This window comes from Mastomys coucha, unplaced genomic scaffold (genome assembly GCF_008632895.1).
Source record: "Mastomys coucha isolate ucsf_1 unplaced genomic scaffold, UCSF_Mcou_1 pScaffold5, whole genome shotgun sequence".
Lineage (NCBI taxonomy): Eukaryota > Metazoa > Chordata > Mammalia > Rodentia > Muridae > Mastomys > Mastomys coucha.
Genome location: NW_022196911.1, coordinates 113,111,025 through 113,128,635, shown reverse-complemented (window position 1 = coordinate 113,128,635; position 17,611 = coordinate 113,111,025). Strand labels below are relative to the sequence as shown.

General features: G+C 51.8%; 2 protein-coding genes across 2 annotated transcripts; both read left to right on the top strand.

The window, feature by feature from the left end:
- Window positions 1–1,539: 1,539 nt before the first annotated feature.
- On the top strand, window positions 1,540–16,021 carry St6galnac2 (ST6 N-acetylgalactosaminide alpha-2,6-sialyltransferase 2). The gene is made up of 6 exons (XM_031353823.1): window positions 1,540–2,344; window positions 7,180–7,240; window positions 11,843–12,017; window positions 12,579–12,747; window positions 13,539–13,677; window positions 15,564–16,021. The coding sequence occupies exons 1-6, from the start codon at window positions 2,223–2,225 to the stop codon at window positions 15,669–15,671; spliced, it is 774 nt and encodes a 257-aa protein (XP_031209683.1). The 5' UTR covers window positions 1,540–2,222; the 3' UTR covers window positions 15,672–16,021.
- A 572-nt stretch (window positions 16,022–16,593) lies between these two features.
- On the top strand, window positions 16,594–17,605 carry LOC116078539 (vegetative cell wall protein gp1-like). Its single transcript, XM_031353822.1, has one exon. It carries the CDS (start codon window positions 16,682–16,684, stop codon window positions 17,543–17,545), a length of 864 nt encoding a protein of 287 aa, XP_031209682.1. The 5' UTR covers window positions 16,594–16,681; the 3' UTR covers window positions 17,546–17,605.
- The last annotated feature ends 6 nt before the right edge of the window (window positions 17,606–17,611 follow it).

The following is a 17,611-nucleotide window of genomic DNA, read 5'->3' as shown; positions in this document are numbered from 1 at the left end:
GCCTCAAACTCAGAAATCCACCTGCCTCTGCCTCCCAAGTGCTGGGATTAAAGGCATGCACCACCACCCGGCCTGACCTTGAATTTCTAATCCTCTTGCCTTTCCTGCCAAGAGTATAGGTGTATGCTACCGTAACTGACATATGTAGTGACACAGAGCTTCGTGAGTGTGAGGCATGCATGCTACCAACTGAGCTAACCCTCAGCCGGATGCTCACTCATGGTGAAAGAATGGCTGAGACAAGAGTTAGAACTTGGCGCGATGTCCCAGAGTCACTAGCAAGCAGAACAGGAGCTGAAGCCGACCAAGGCTTGGACAATGGCTGGCAAGAAGTGAGCTGAGCTGGGATTCTGGTGGTTCCATTCTGCTTTGGGGTGAGTGGGCACATGGGGGTAGGGAGCGCTGTAGCACAGATCCAAGCTTGAATCTGGGTAGGAGTTTGGCTGGGCGGAAAGCCAAGCCCACAAGTGGATTCTACTGCTGAGACAGCAGCACAGAGAAAGAAAGCTTCTGAGAAACTTGAGGTGTTGGGAGAGACTGGATGGGAGGAGTGAGGACTGTGGGGGATGGCAGGATGCTTTGGTCCGGGAAGCGTTGCCATGGGACACTGAAAAGAACCGTAGACCTACATCATTAACACGGATGGGGGTCAACTCCCACCGAGGAGGAGAGAAAGCAACCCCCAGGAAGGGAAGGAATTGTATGGGGTTAAGTAACAGCAATTTTTGACAAAGGAAGAACACAAAGATTGAAAGGAAAAACTTGAAATCGGGGGTCATCAAAATGGTTCAGCAGATAAAGGCGTTGGTCTCGAAGCCCAAGGTCCTGAGTTTGATTCCTGGGACAAACATGATAGAAGGAGAGACCAGATCTTCCACAAAAATTTCTCTCTAGCCTCCATACTTGTGCTTGCACATCAACGTACGTATGGATATATAAAATAAAACAAAACTTGAAACCATAAATTCTTAACTCTGGTCATTAGCACGGCTGCACTCTCAGCCACTCTGGAACAAAGGACAGATTGATTTGATTGCCTGCACCCCCAAGGATTCCATCCTGGTCCACACCAGACCAGGTAGACGACTGAAGAAGCTACTCATATCCACAAACCCCAGGGCCTAGGAAGCCTGACATTGGGCAGATACCAATTCATGGACCCCGATTTTCTCAGCTCTCAGACCAGATTAAAGCTTGGGGAGCTGAAGTTCACCTTCCCAGACTCTTGGCTCGCTTACTAAAGAACACACCACCTCACCGATGGCTCACAGACAGAAAGGGCTCTGCTGCCAAAAAGCGGGTCTGTTTTCCCAGCCCCTGGCGATGATGACGCCCTGCTCCATCTCTCCCCTCTCAGTCTCCCAGCGCCCTCAGGCCAAGTCTGAGCAATGCATGGAGAGGCCTGGCCTTTCTGCGTGTTGCCAAACAGAGCAGTAACAACCATGACCGCGGGCTCCCTACATGACGTCCTCCTTCTCAATGGGTAGTCACCAAATAAAGAGATGACAACCTTAGCCCCTCAGTGTACCCCAGGGCCGGCTGGCCAGTAGGCTCCCTACCCGGACCTCTAACCCCAAACCCAAGCTAAGAGGTTTCCTTCCATCATTTGAATATACTCTTCTACAAGTACACAAGGTACGCGAGCCTTAACCCATCAAACCCTCGGTCCTTGTGAGGGAGCGGGCCAGATTGCTTCACAGCTGCCAGCCACCCGCTTCTGGTCCAGAAACCTGGGGTGGGCGTCCCTAAGCTCACAGTGCTCAGTCAGGGCAGCAGGCAGCCTCGTCTCTTCGTGCCCTTCCCACCCTTCACTGCACAAGCTAGCCGTGGACCTTGAGAACCGAACACTCCTGCCCGACTCTGGACTAGGTACATCCGGGGTGTGGCTCTCGTTGGAGAGCAGCCTCCGGAGTAAGCGCCATCGAAGTCCCCCGGGGGCAGCCCCTGAACAGCGCTCGCGGCTCCAGCCACCAGTAGCTGCACGACGGCCTTTCGCCCGGACGGCCCTAGTGACTCTCAATCTCTGGAGTTGCCGCGACCTCAGGCCTGGCGAGGACACAGAGGGGAGCTGCAGGACCCGGAGGCGCGCGGCGGCCGGCCGTGGGCAGGGCGGGGCAGAGCGGGGCGGCCGCCTCCGTGCGTCCCACAGGGACCGTCCTCTCCGCCCGCCCCGGGGCTCAGCGCGCAGGGCGGCCGACGGGGCGCACCCCGGCCGGGCTCGCATGGACCTCCGGCGCCGCTGGCTCTTTCGGATGTTGCTGCTCGTCTCCACCAGCTCCGGGATCCTCCTCATGCTGTACTCCTCGGCGGGGCAGCGGTCCCCTGAGACCCAGGTTCCCGCCAGGTAAGCGCTGCGGGGCGCTGCGCCCAGGGCGCGGGGAGGGCGCGCGCTCCCAGCTCTCGGGACGCCCGCGGGCAGCCTGGAGCGACTCGCAGGGGCGACACGCCTTTTGCCACCTGAATCTCGTGCTGCCTCCGGGACCCTGGGCCTTTGTCGGGCCCAGAGCCCGCTGGCGACCCTGGAGTCTTTGGTGAATTCCGTCCAGGCCTAACTGGGGAGCTCCCTGTTGCTACTTTCTTCCTGGATCCACTTTTAGGGTGGGGACTCAAGTCCCCTGTTTTCCAACTTTATCCTGCTCTTCAGGTGGCCAGTTTCCTGCTCTGCTCTCACTCCTTGCTCTGAGCTCAGGCCTACCTGCATCTGGCTTCCTTTTATCTGGGGCTATAATTTGAGTAGTTCCTTTGATAAGCTCCATCTGGGCATGGCCCTGGGGATGTGCGAACTCCCTCTGGAACAACACAGAACGAGTTCTGAGCCTATACACATACATGCATATACGCATATACACACATATATAACACATAAATATGTATGTGTATATACATATATATACACACACATACACACACACATATATATATATATATATATATATATATATTCCTAAATATAGCCTGCTCAGTTTGTATAATGTAATTTGCACATATGCTTTCAAGGCTGGCTACTTGGTATTGGAGAGCCAGCTAGGGTGCCCTCTCCTGTGCTCTTGGAGTTCTGAAGTTGACTGGAATTTTTTGTGAAGGAGTGAAAGTCCCAAGGTCTCTTCCCAGTGTACTCTGGCAAAACCTCTTTCCTTTTTTTTTTTTTTTTCTCGATACAAGAGTTTCTCTGTATAGCTCTGGCTGTCCTGGAACTCACTCTGTAGACCAGGCTGACCTCGAACTCAGAAATCCACCTGCCTCTGCCTCCCGAGTGCCGGGATTAAAGGCGTGTGCTACCACCGCCCGGCCAACTTTTTCCTTCTCAAGAGATCTTTCTTCCTTTCAAAATATGATTTGGAGACGTTGACTTTCAGATCAAGTCTCTTGGTGAGGTGTCTAGAATTGGCAAGATCTCCAAGCAGTGGTCTGGTTGTGTGCATTGGCCTTCAAGGATTCAGATAACTTTGGAATCCAGTTCCCGCTAGACCTGGATGTGAAGATGAAAGCCGTGGCGCTTGTTTCCTCATAGATTACATGGGCTTTTTTTTTGTTTTTTTTTTAGATTTATTTATTTTATGTATCTGAGTACACCATTGCTGTCTTCAGACACACCAGAAGAGGGTGTTAGATCCATTACAAATGGTTTGTGAGCCACCATGTGGTTGCTGGGATTTGAACTCAGGACCTCTGGAAGAGCAGTCAGTGCTCTTAACCGCTGAGCCATCTCTCCAGCCCAGATTACATGTTTTTTGAAGGCTGTGAGTAGAAACAAAAATCAGACCTGTGGTGTGGCCCCCAATGTAAGAAGACAAAGAAGGTTTCAAGTCTACATAATGAGATTATGTAATTGGGAAACCTGGGGCTTTTTTGTTTCTTCATTGAAATTTCTCAGAATCAAGCTGTTATGCATGAGGCATAGTATGTACAATTGTGCTTTTCAAATGATAGTCTATCTTTTACATAATTAGAACAGACATGGATAATTATTTTTATACACTTCTAAAAATATTCACCAAGTTCAAGTTAAAAAAATAAGAAAAGTATATGTTTAAGAATAAAATGTTTTATGGAAAAGTAAAAAAAAAAAAATCTGATTTGAGGGCTGGAGATGTAGTTCAGTTGGTAGGGTGCTTGTCTTCCATGCATGAAGTCTCGGGGTTCAGTCCCCAGTACTAAAACTAAGACGACAACAACAACAAACCCTGACATCAGCTATGAGCCAGAAGCTGGACCTTTTCCTTGTTTCTTTGTTTTTGCTGGTGTTAGCCACAGTAAAACCTGGAGGAAGGGCAGGAGGTTAGGGCTCAGCCTGGCTGTAGGAGGTGGGTAGGCAGTCCAGCGAGGTAGATGGCTTTCTGAGTGTGACCAGAAGCTGAGCATCCTTCCTGTGGGTGGGGCCAAGTGCCAGTCAGGTAGGAGAGTGGCTGGGCCTGCAGTGTCCAAGGGGCTTTCACTGCACCTGAGAGGGATCTAGCCATCTAGTCACGAGACTCTGTCTGGTGCTGGGCGGTGGTGGCGCACGTCTTTAATCCCAGCACTCGGGAGGCAGAGGCAGGCAGATTTCTGAGTTCCAAGCTAGCCTGGTCTACAGAGTGAGTTCCAGGACAGCCAGGGCTACACAGAGAAACCCTGTCTCGAAAAATCAAGGGATTAAAGAAAGATAATTCTCTCCTTGTATATAATGTAATCTAATGACTCTCCCCTCCCCTTCTCCCTCCCTCATCTTCCCCTTCCCCTCCCCCTCTTGTCTCCAACTCATTCCCACCAGCACCCCAGCACCCCGTTCTTCTTCACAAATAAGCCCCTTTGCTTTTTTTTTGCTTTGTTTTACAAACTCCTGAGTTTCTTCAGGGGTCTTCGTAAGCATGCGTGTGGAGCTGTCCTTGGGAGCCTGTGGGGCTCACCAGTGGGCACACAACTCAAGCAAGCTCAGGGCAGGCAGTGAGCTGCAGCTGCTTGGCTTCATGACTGCTGTGGCCATGTCCTGCTAGAGACAGCATTTCTCAGCATCCCTGTCCCCCATCATCAGGCTCTTAGGTCCTTTCCGCCCAGGGTGCTGGAGTGTTCCCCATGACCTCTACATGTGCTCCATAGTGTCTGTCCATTTTCACACAGATGAATGAACACATTCACACACAGCACACATAGACACACTCTACCCTTGTTTTAAAAATTAAGTTGAATATATTTGGACTTACTTCGTTCCTTCGTTGTGAGACAGTAAGTAGCTCATAAAACTCAAACTGGCCTCAGAGTTGCTATGTAGCTGAGGGTGGCCTTGCGTGATCCTCCTGCCTCTAGAGTGCCTCCTAGCCACCACACCTGATGAGCCCCTTCAGTTTTATAAAAACGTGCATCTGTGCTTATCTCCGAGGCTGCAAAGTCTTCATAGAGGGGTATGGGTGCCCCAGGTAGCAGGAAGAATTTGGATTCCTGGGAGAGGGCCATGAAGTCAGCAAACCCAGGGAAGCTGGGAAGTACCATTAGGCCTTGGGTGAGGGATACGGGTTTCAGGAGGGTCCCCACCATCAATAACCCATGGCAGTCCCTTTTGTCCTAAGTCTGGCAATTTTCCTTTGAGGTCACGAGGCCTGCTGTCTGACAGTTACTACAGAGGGTGGGTAGGGTAGAGAGGTGAGCTAGGAATCTATCAGAACCTCAGGACCAGCAGAGTGTGGGTGTTTGCCATGTTCCTTCCAAGGCTGAACAGGATCTCAGCTCCTTATAGGAGGGAGGAGCTAGGGGTGGGGGTAGGAGCTAGGGGTGGGGAGAGGAGCTCTAGGATTATAGGGGTGGACATCTGGCTAGTGGAAGGAGGATGGGGGGAGGAGCTAGGGGTAGGAGGGGAGCTCTAGGATTATAGGGGTGGACATCTGGCTAGTGGAAGGAGGGTGGGGGGAGGGGCGGGAAGGGATCATCCCATGTCCCTTCAGGACCTTACTAGAAACCTAGGAAACTAAAGGGAAGCCCAGACCACCAGCTCCGCCCTGGTTCAGCTGGCTCAGCACTTACAGGAGGCAAAGCTGCAGTTCCCAAGTCCTCCCGCAATCCCGGCCTCCCCAGGGCTGCTGGGTAGTAAAGGAGGGGACATCTGGCCACCATCCTTTGAACAGGCTTCCTCCCTCTGCCCTGCACCATCACAGTGCCTAGGAATTGTGAGCGTCCCTCTCACATCCCTTTAGAAGAGACTGATGAGAGATACGAGATCCCTCGCCTTCCTCCCTTACGGACAATGGCTGGCATTTAGAAGGCCTTCTCACTGAAGGTAATTTAGCTGTTCCCTTGGGCCCCTTCCAACAGTCAGGTGATCCAAGTACAGTTGTACAGGTGCCAAAACCGAGATTCACACGGCACCAGCTGCAGAGCGCCGGACATACACCACTGGAGGAGCAGAGCACCCCATGACCTCAGTCCTAAGGACTGTCCCCCAGGCTTCTCTTGCTGTTTCTGTTTGCTTCTGTGCCACCTGCTCAGCCACAATGCAAACCTAAGTAGTAGAGGGTGGCCTTGAACCTTGATCCTTTAGCCTCCATCTAAATACTGGGCTTAAGGGTATACACTGCTATACTCACCCCTGAGGCTCTGCAAGGAGACCTCTCAGACACCATTTCCCATTTTCCATTTTCATATTCTAACCACCCCATTCCTATAAACCCATTTCTTTTTTTTTTTTAAGATTTATTTTATTTCATTTTTTTTGTGTGTGTATGAGTACCCTGTAGCTGTACAGATGACTGTGAGCTATCATGTGTGTGGCTGCTGTTGATCTCAGGACCTCTGACGCCCTGCTTGCTCCGGCGTAATTTTCTGCAGCTGTCTTCAGACACACCAGAAGAGGACGTCCAATCTCATTATGGGTGGTTGTGAGCCACCATGTGGTTGCTGGGATCCGAACTCAGGACCTTCGGAAGAGCAGTCAGTGCTCTTACCCGCTGAGCCATCTCGCCAGCCCCTAAACCTCACATTTCTTGCTGAGAGACTCATTTGTTGGTTTCTGTAGCTGGCCAGAATATAATTAAGGAATGGTATTTTGTACATCTAAAGAGGAAGTCACGGCCTAGAATAAAGATCAAAGAAATAAACATCTTGGGGACCCTGGCATTCTGTCAGCCTTAGAGTTGAGGAAATCAGCCTCTATAGAGGCTTCTAAGCTGCTGGTCGGACCCCCACTTTTTTACCTCTGCCTTTCCCCACCAGGAACATCAGGCCACCTCGAGCATTCTTTGAACCCAAGGCACCGAATCTGGAAAACAGAAAGGTACAGTGGTCTACTGCTCTGGGGCAGTCTGGGCGTGGTCCACCACTCTGGGGCAGCTTGAGCATGCTCTAGTGGGGAGAGGAGGAGAAGAGAAGAAAACAAGACATTCTTGAGGCTTCTGGGTATAATCTGGTTGTTCTTCCACCCACATAGAGGTAAACGTCCATCTCCTCAAGGCATGTTTAGATCCAGCCGCTAGTGTTTCCGGTACTCAGCAGAAAACGGTAGATAGATTAGTACCCGTGGGCTGTAGCCGACTGGAAAGTTCTTGGGAGTCTTAACTGTGTCCTTATTTTAACTCTGTGTGTGTGTGTGTGTGTACGTACACGAGCACACACGTGTGAGTACAGGTGTCACAGGGGATCCAGGCAGCAGAACCCACCAGAACCGGAGTTACAGGCAGTTGCGGGTGGGTGCTGGGAATCGAACCCAGGTCTTCTGCGAGAGCAGTGGGTGCTCTTCACTGCTGAGTCATCGCCGGAGCCCCTTTAAATTATCTCCCCTTTTAAAAATTAATTTTATTTTTTTAATATTTATTAGTAGTAGTATGAATGTGTTTGCCTGTGTGTATGTACATGTACCATGTGTGTACAGATACCCAAAAAGCATAGACTCCCCTAGAACTGGGATTACAGACAGTTGAGTGTCATCCAGGGCAGACACGGGGAACCGAACCCTGGTCCTCTGCAAAGGCAATACACTCTCCTAACCGTTCCAGCCCCTTAACATTGTATCTTTGTGTTGGATGGATTCTTCACTCTATTTCTTTAAAAACTACTTATGATAAGTCACAGCCCGCTTACTCACTGAAGAAGAAACACCAGTATGTGGGAGATGGGCGCGCTTGCTTCGGGGCTCTTAGGGACTCTGATCCATAGCCCCAAGTAATAGCCAGGTGACTGGTGCGCCACAGGCCACTTCTTTCTCAAGGTTCAGGAAAACGGTAAACAGTACTGAGATATTCTAGAGGGTAAACTGAGGCACGGGGCAGTTAGGTGCTTTACCAGGCCCACTCAGCAGTAATCACTTCCACCCGGATGGGAGCCCTGCTCTGACCCCAGGACTGGCCACAGACTGGCTCGTAGACAGCCTTCCTTCCCTGCTACCCAGCTCCTCACACTGGTTGAACTGCAGGATGCTTATGTCTTTTATGGATTCAGCCTTAAGGACTGTTTTCAGTACCTAGGAGACTAAACTTGGATATGTTAACTGAGGTTTGGGAGGGAGGTGGAATCAGGGAGAAAAGATGCCCCTGTGTTCAAGAGATTAGTGATAGGCTAGTCACTCAGAGACAGCGCAAGTGATGAGGGAAAGCTGAGTTCAGAGCAGGTCGTGGGCGTGTGGTTAGCCACGGAAGAGGCTAGAGGCATCGTGAGAGCTTGGGTCAGGCCACTTTAACGTTTCTAGCAGGTTTTCTACTCCGTGCTAACTGATGTATAGTCCCAGCTAGTTTAAAACAGACATTGCTTTTGAACACATGTAGCAAGGTGCTCTAAAATAGGGACAATCCCATCTTAACGCATGAGGTACCTAGAGACCAAAGACAGACAGGTAGATAGACCTTGGGTTGCATAGAGGGTCTGTGATTGGGGGAGTTATTGATGGAAGTGTAGTCCTGGGAAGCCACAGGCTCAGTTGTAGTCCCACAGTGTGGACCAGAAAGAGGGATTTACTTATGGCTTAGAGCAACTGACTTCGGCAAAGCCAGAATGTGCCTGGTTTATGTAACGGAACTATTGGAGAGTCCGATGTGTCCGTCTGTTGGTGAGGGCGTTGTAGGCTATCTAGATAAAATGTAGGCGACACATGGAACTGAACTGCACCACACAGGACTGTACCAAAGCATCCATCTACCTTACTCCCTGTGTCAGGGGCTCACCCACTCGCACCTGCTAGTACACCTTCCCTTCTGATGCCAGACAACCCCTTTCTGCCATCCTACCGACCCTTACTCCCCAGACGCCACTGTCCACAAGCAAACCTTTCCAAGGGAAGGTGTCGTGGTTTAGGCCAAAGTCATGTATTCTTGCCTGTGCATCCCAAGTCTGACTTTCCGACATCTGTGTCTGTCTCTGGTTTAATGCACCACTGAGGACATCCTCCGTGTTCCTCCCCTCATCCCCGCGCCCTGTGGGCTGGATGGCATCCTCTTTGCTTAGTGTGGGACGCTCATGTGTAGCATGATAGCAGAAACCACCATCAAACCATTTCCTGCCCTGTCCTTTGATCAAGGGCTTAACAAAGAAGCTTATTCAGGAGCAGAGCCCAACCCCACCCCCACATCCAGGCTGAGACTCTCACTTTCCTGAAGGGCCCTGAGTGTAGAGGTGAGATCTTGTTTCCTGCGCCTGCCACAGGCACAGGCTAGCTGAGCACACACTCTGCTTTTGTCTGAAGTTTGGTCTCCAGCTCACTCCTAACCCCCTAGAATTGCAGCTCTGGGGGATCTGAGGCCTGTGGCTGACTGTGGGGCAGCTGCTCTCTCTCGCATGTGTAAGCACGTGCATATACATCATTAACAAAAACAGCAAACCCACTAGAAATCTACCCTCCACTGGTTCTGAAAGCCAGAGGACCAGTATCAGACCAGGGGACTGTACTTCCCCTGAGTTTCTAAAAAACCATCCTGGCCTGGTTTTTGGCTCGGCTTGGCATTGTTCCATCTCTGCACACATCCACTGCATGGCTTCCATTTTTCACACAGCCTCGTGGTCAGCAAGCTGATAGATTTAGGGCTAGCCTAAGCCCATTCTCACGACACTCACAAACACCTTATTCCTAAGCACGGTAGGGACATGACCTAGCTTTTCTGTTGTGACAAACTCTGTTGTTGTGACAACCTTAAGGGAAGAAAAGTTAAGTTGGCTCATGGTTTCATGATCATTTGGATCTGTTGTTTCTAAAGGCAGAGCAGCATGGGAGACAGCAGATAAGAGAATCATTTACATCACAGTAGCCAGTAAGGATGGCGAGAGGACACAGGGGGCCCTGGGACTAGATAGAACCTCCAGAACATGTTGTAGTGACCAACTTCCTCCAGCAAGGCCTCACTGCAGAAGTTTCTGCCATCCCCAGTGATGTCATCAAAGTAAATTTTTAAAAAAAATTTTTAAAAGATTTTATTAGCCGGGAAGTGGTGGCGCACACCTTTAATCCCAGCACTTGGGAGGCAGAGGCAGGTAAATTTCTGAGTTTGAGGCCAGCCTGGTCTACAGAGTGAGTTCCAGGACAGCCAGGGCTACACAGAGAAAACCTGTCTCAAAAAACAAAACAAAACAAAAAAAAAAAGACATGGTCTCTCAGGGCTGGAGAGATGGCTCAGTGGGTAAGAGCACTGACTGCTCTTCCAAAGGTCCCTGAGTTCAATTCCCAGCAACCACATGGTGGCTCACAACCACCTGCAATGAGATCTGACGCCCTCTTCTGATGCATCTGAAGACAGCTACAGTGAATTACACTGGAGGAGCAGGGCCAGCAGAGGTCCTGAGTTCAATTCCAAGCAGCCACACAGATGATAGCTCACGGCCATCTGTACAGCTACAGTGTACTCATACACATAAAATAAATCTTTAAAAAAAAAAGAAAGAAAGAAAGAAAGAAAGAAAAGAAAAAACACCCTGGCAGAAGCCTGGCTGGAATGGAAGTCGGTGTTAGCCTGTGGTAGGGTGACGAAGGACTAGTCAGTCACCCAAGAGGTAGGAAAAAAAAAAAAAAAAAAAGACATGATCTCTCCTTGTAGCCCTGGCTGACCTGGAATTCCATATTTAGATCAGGCTGGCCTGAACTCACAGAGATATGCCTGGAATGTTCAGGAATGTTGGGATTAAAGATGTGCATCACCAGCTGAGCGGTGGTGGCTCATGCCTTTAATCCCAGCACTTGGGAGGCAGAGGCAGGTGGATTTCTGAGTTTGAGGCCAGCCTGGTCTACAGAGTGAGTTCCAGGGCAGCCAGGGCTACACAGAGAAACCTTGTCTCGAAAAACAAAACAAAACAAAAACAAAAACAAAAAAAAGGTGCATCACCATGCTGGGCTGCCATCAAACTATTAATGCATCTACAGGTTAACTGATAAAAGGCAGAGAGCTCTTGTGGTCCAGTGCTCCTCAATGATTGACTCCATGAGCTGGGGACAAAGTTACCTGAATGATACACTAGGTCCAAACATCACAGTGTCATTTGAAGGTTCTCCGTGGACATGAAGGCTGGGGATTCACTATGAGCAGCCAAGGGAAGGAGGGCGGGCAGCTGTAATTCTTCCCAGCAGGGGGTAGGAGTGGGATCAGGATGATAAATTCTGATTGCCAGCCTTGAACCACCAGGGTTGCAGAAACCCCAGAGTGTGCCCATGTGGGATGTGAAGGATATGAAGCCAGATCTGCTGAGGCAAGGAAGGCCTGGCTGGCTAGGCTGAATCCAAAATGTTCCGTGGTCCTATCAGGCTGCTGGACCACAGGCAGTCTCAGCAGAAAGATTCAGGGATGGCCCCTTCTGGAGGGATAAGGGAAACTCACGCTCCCGAATTCTCCTGGGAGGTCTGTAGGCACACTCTTGGCCTCCACCTGACCGGCTTAGCCCTCTCCTCTCCTCTCCTCATTCCCAGGGCCGGCTTTGCCAACAGCCGCTTTCCCTGGCCATTCAGAAGGACCAGCACTTCCGGGGTCTGTTTGATCTCTCCACCCCAGTGCTGCTGTGGGACGGCCTCTTCACTCCAGACCTGTGGAACAATCTGACCCAGCACAAGGTCCCCTACGGATGGCAGGGGCTCTCCCACAAAGGTAACCTGTTACCTGTTGCCTTTCCCCTACCTTCTGGCTCAGCCAGCCCCTTCTTCCCACTGTTGGTCCCACTGTATACCACTCCTGGCTGCATTCACAGTGTCACCGGAAAGCCTCATGGGCTCTTCTATGCATGTCTCCAGCTTTCCTTCTCCTCCTTCATCCAAGCAGCCAGGCCTAGGCTGAGGAGATCGCCTTGCTGAGCCACTCTCACACCCTAGCATGGGATCTGACCAGCGGTTAACGGTAGTCTGACACCAGAGGTTTAAGGGCCTTCACCGCACCACTGTGGCCGTTGACATAAACCACCATGGTCAGGCCCACCCTATGCCTTGGATTCTTTTCTTTTGGAGTGAACCCAGTCTTAGAGAACCAGTTATTCTGGATATTCAGGCTACCTAGGCTCCCCGCATTCTTCTCTACATCCGTGATACACACATTGTCCCCCCACCCTCTCTGCTTCCTAGGGTGGTCTCCATGACATAGGTTCCAGGCCAGGCTGACCAGGGAAAGCCTGGCAGCAGCCTGCTCCTCATGGCTTCCCCTCATCCTCACCCACAGTCATTGCCTCTACCCTGAGACTTCTGAAAAACCCAGAGAGCGCGGAGCTGTTTGGTGCCTCCAGGAAACTACCTCTAAGTTGTATTCGCTGTGCCGTGGTGGGTAATGGAGGCATTCTGAATGGGTCCCGGCAGGGTCAGAAAATCGATGCTCATGACTATGTCTTCAGGTAATGAGGACAGGGGCCAGGGAGCTGGGTGGACAGTCCCGAGGGAACGTCTGCCCCAAGGCAAGGGCTACGGCCGCTGCTAGCCTAAGACAGGTCAACAGTTAGGGGATAGTCAGCCTAGACCAGTGGTCCTCAACCTATGGGCTGTGACCCCTGGGGGTCAAAGGGCCTTGTCACAGGGGTCACCTAAAGATGGGAAACCAGATATTAACATTACGGTTCATGCCGGGCGGTGGTGGCGCACGCCTTTAATCCCAGCACTTGGGAGGCAGAGGCAGGTGGATTTCTGAGTTCGAGGCCAGCCAGGTCTACAGAGTGAGTTCCAGGACAGCCAGAGCTATACAGAGAAACCCTGTCTCAAAAAAAAAAAAAAAAAATATATATATATATATACATATATACATATATATTACGATTCATAACAGTGACAAACTCACAATCAGGAAGTAGCATTGAACATTTTATGGTTGGGGTCACCTTTATGTACTAAATGCATTGCCACATTAGGAAGGTTGAGAACCACTGCTCTAAACCAAGTATCAACCAATTCTGAAGACAGAACACAGGTACCCGGTGTAAAGGAACCTGGGAAGAAGGGTCCCAAGGGCTAGACTTATCAATTCAGAGCATCCCTTAAGGACCCAAAAAGTGGGGGTCAGGCTAGACGCCCAAACAGATATTCTCATGGGCAGGAGAGTGGCACAAAGCAGAGGGATAGGGGACTAGTGAGGGGAGCCATGCAGATGGAAGGAAGTCAGTCAAAGATACTGATAGGTTTCTGCTGGGGCCAGACTCAATGGCGCCATAACCGAAGGCTTTGAGCGCGACGTGGGCACCAAGACCTCCTTCTATGGTTTCACCGTGAACACCATGAAGAACTCACTCATCTCCTATGCCAAACTGGGCTTCACCTCTGTGCCACAAGGGCAGGTGAGGCCAGCAATGGATGGGCCATGGTAGCTGAGGGTGGAGGGCACTGTCTCCTTAGGAACCCTTGTGTGGGGAGGGCTTCGGGGTTCACAGACTCTGTCCAGTGGATGCATGGGTGGTGTTAAGATCCTGGCACATGCCTTTCATCCCAGTATTCCCGATCTCTGTGAATCTGAGGCCATCCTGGTCTACATAGTGAGCTCGTGGATAGCAAAGGCAGGTCTGCTGGACTTCCCTGTTCTTTCTGTTGGTTCAGGGCTGCCTCTCAGACATGGGAGTCCTGGGAAGAGTCAATATTTACTGAATATAGATGGGCACCCTGTGAGCCCCTCTTCGCTGGGGCAGAGACTGAGGCCTGGTATCCTTCTAGAGGCAAGTCAGCAGACGGCCCAAGGTTCAAACCTAGAGTGCCCCCTTCAGAGTACCCCATCTATGCACAGTGCAAGGGCATTAGGTACCTCCTCTGTTTCGGGGTTCCAGGGAATGGAGTGTCACAGGGCAGGGAGCTCCGTGTGAAACCGTCACCTGTTTTCCGGTGGCAGAGTTAAGGGCTCCTGAGAGGTTGCCGAGCATGATGGTATGCACCTTTAGTTACAGCACTTGGAAGGGGCAGGCAGATCTGTGTGAGTTTTGAAGCCAGCCTGATCTACACAGCAAGCTCCAGGTCAGCCAGGTCTATACAATGAGACTGTCTTAGGGGCAGGGAGAAGGGGGTGCTGAGATGTTTGAGATCATGTCAAAACATTCAATTAGAATGACTCAGATCTAGGCCCTCTGGAGCTGTTTCCGTGTCCCCAGACTACCCACTCAGAGAGTGACCCTGTGGGTCCTCTCAAACCCTCACCAGAACTCCGTGTAGGAAAGTCAGGTACCGAGACTGTTACCTCAAAGTCAGTGTCAGGAATTCGGGAGTGGCTGGGGAGTGGTACTCACTCAGGTCCTCTCTAGCAGTGAGCTGCTTTCCTCTCAAAGTGGGAGTCAGACTGGGAAGGATGACCTGGTCTTTTTCACCCAGGCTTTTCTGGGAATCCCTCATGGCAGGACCATTACTCCTTCCCCAGATTGAGCAATCCAGGAGGAGGGAAGAAACCAAGAACTTCTTATCACCCAGGCTTCAAGCCCATGTGTATTTTGCCTGAGGACCCAAAGAGCTGGATTTCTGACATCCAGGAAGTGGGGAAGAGGACATGGCAGCCTATGTTCTTAACTCTCTGGACCCAGCCTTGGGAGCCAGTGTTCCTGGCTCCTGGGCAGAGCCCTGGGGAGGATGCCTACCTACCAGGATTAGTGGCACGGATACTAGGCCCAGCTCTTAGTTCCCAGGGCTGTGTGTTCAGTGTCTTATGCCTTAGAAACTTGTCTGTGCGTATGTTTGTGTACCATGTACATACTTACGCTCACAGAGGCCGGAAGAGGGCATTGGATCCCCTGGGGCTGGAATTATGGATTGTTATGAACCACCATATGGGTGCTGGGAGCCAGCTTTCTGGAAGAGCCAGCCACTGAGCCAGCTCTCCAGCCCATCTATAGTCTAGGGTCTGGCAGGAGGGTCGGGAGGCCAAAGGACAGCAGTTCCTTGGCTGTGTTGGGAGTTTTGAGACCACTAGCCTGAACGACATAACTCCCTGTCTTAAAACAAACAAAAAGTCCAAAAAAGCTTTCATGCGTTAGTCACATGCCTTGCCAGTCCTGACAGGAATGGTAATCACGTGTCAGTTCTTTACAGGGAGGGGCAGTAAAGTTCAGTGAGCCTACAGTGAAACGACCCGAGAACCTCCCAGGGGGAATGCAGCCTAATGAGGGAATCTTCACAAGCTTCAATGGGAGATGAGGTGAAGGACTCCCTTCTCTGGAGTTGAACGTGGCCTTGTCCAATGCCCCTACAGGACCTGCGCTACATCTTCATCCCCTCAAGCATCCGTGATTACCTGATGCTGAGATCTGCCATTCTGCGTGAGCCTGTTCCAGAAGGTCCCGATAAAGGGGACAGGTGAGCACCTGACTACACTATGAGCCTATGACATGGGGGTAGGAGGGACATATGAGCTTCTCCCCTTGTTCTGAGGACCCATGGCTAGGTGGAGCAGCTGGCTGATAGGCTCTCTAGCCCTGGCTACAGCACGAGAAGTTATGTGAAGGGAAAACTCTTCAGAATTCAATAATCCCTAGATATTCAGCATAATTTAGTAGTGGGGATTGTAACCCAGCTGATAGTGGGTGCGTTCTGGGAACTCCTGAGTGGAGTGAACCTCGGGGCTTATGGGACTCTGTCCAGGGAACGAAGAGGTAATGCTTGGTCACCTGAAGTGTCACCATTAAAACTAAAGGCAGACTTGTCAGGGTTCCCCAGTCTTTCAGGTGGCTCGGAGCCCATGCAGCCCTACTGGGTGAGAGGTGGTCTTTCCTTAAAGAGTGAACAGACCTGGCCCCTCATCCGTAGGCTGCCGTCCCAGCAGTCCTGGAGGACAGACAGGCAACAGGGCAGCTGGCCCACTGAACACACGGCTGCGGAAATTAAGAGCTGGGCCCAATATCCATGCCACTGGTCCTGGTAGGCAGGCATCTGCCCAGGGGCCAGGAACACTGGCTCCCCAGGCTCAGTCCAGAGAGGGTGCCATGCTCTCTTCCGCACTTCCTGGATGTCAGATGACTCCAGCTCTCTGGATCCTCATCTGAGCCCTGTCCCGAGCTCCTCTTAGTGTCTTGTGCCTTAGAAACTTAAGCCACTGCTGTGGCCAGAAGACCCAAGTCCTCTCATGGGTCTTGGGACATAATGACCCATTCTCCCAAAGAGCAGCTTTGGAGGTGCTCTTAGTGGGTGATATAACAGAATCCAGGCCAGCCCCTGCAGGGCGCCCCACCCCCGCCCTCTGATTACCTAACAATTGTTCCCTGGCATTGCGTTAGGTCATAAGAACTGAGGATGGGTTCTGTGACTTACTGGGAATGTGCCCTTGGGAGCTGCTTCAGAGTCCCCGGGTGGACATAACCCTCCCTAACACCAATGAGCTCCCCCTCCCACACCCCTAATCCATCCCCAACCCAGTCCCCATCCCAGTCCCGATCTAACCACGCTGATAATCCAACCACCCAGCAGCCTCTTTCTGGCTCTGGAGGCCCTTCCCCTTCCCCCACCCGGGGGGCTTCCTCCCGCCCAACCTCTCACAACCCTACCCCAGCTGCCTCTCAGCCTTCCTCCCGAGCTTCCTCCCAGTCTCCCAGCCCCCATGTCCAGCACGTGCCACGAGGGTCTACTCAGGTCCCTACTCCTCCAGCCTCCAAGTCCCCCTCCCAGACTGGACTTAAAGCCCTCTCTCGAAACCCTTCCCTGACGCCCCCGGTGACCATTACCAGGTCCCCTTCCCATAGCCCTGTCACCTCGGCCTCCTACATCGGGCCCATCCGTTCCATCCCTTCCTACATCGCTCCCTATGTGCCACGCTTCATGAAAGAGCCCCCCTATTTCCAGCCCCCTACAGCACCTCTTCCACAAAATCGGTGCTTCCCCTGCCCCTTCCCATGCCAGGCCCAGCAATCCAGGCAGCCACCGCCGCCACCTCCTGACTCTCTCTACTTCCCCCTCCTGCCACCCCCTCCTCACATCCCCCAGTTCCAGTGCTCCTTCCCCACACCCCCTGCCCTGTTCACACCCCCATCCTCCCTCTCCTACACTCCACCGACGGAGGTCCTGCTGAAGGGGAAGCCACACGTGGTTCCGTCCGTGCTGCCAGCCACCTTCTACACCCCATTCTCCCGATTCTACTCCCAGCCCCGGCCCTACCGCTACCACAGGCGCTTAACACTGCCCTCGCTCTCCCTTCAATACGATGGTTCTGGACGCTCTGTCCACTTCTATCGTGGGTCCTAGGCCTCACACCTATTTCGGACTGGAAACCTCTGCCAGTAAATTCAAGCTCCTGCATCCAGACTTCAT

Bases quoted from the DNA above. Each gene is read 5' to 3' on its own strand.
- St6galnac2 (XM_031353823.1), top strand. From the start codon at position 2,223: ATGGACCTCCGGCGCCGCTGGCTCTTTCGGATGTTGCTGCTCGTCTCC. The intron at 2,345-7,179 runs GTAAGCGCTGCG...TTTCCCCACCAG, and splicing joins GAGACCCAGGTTCCCGCCAG to GAACATCAGGCCACCTCGAG. The intron at 7,241-11,842 runs GTACAGTGGTCT...CCTCATTCCCAG, and splicing joins CGAATCTGGAAAACAGAAAG to GGCCGGCTTTGCCAACAGCC.
- LOC116078539 (XM_031353822.1), top strand. From the start codon at position 16,682: ATGAGCTCCCCCTCCCACACCCCTAATCCATCCCCAACCCAGTCCCCA.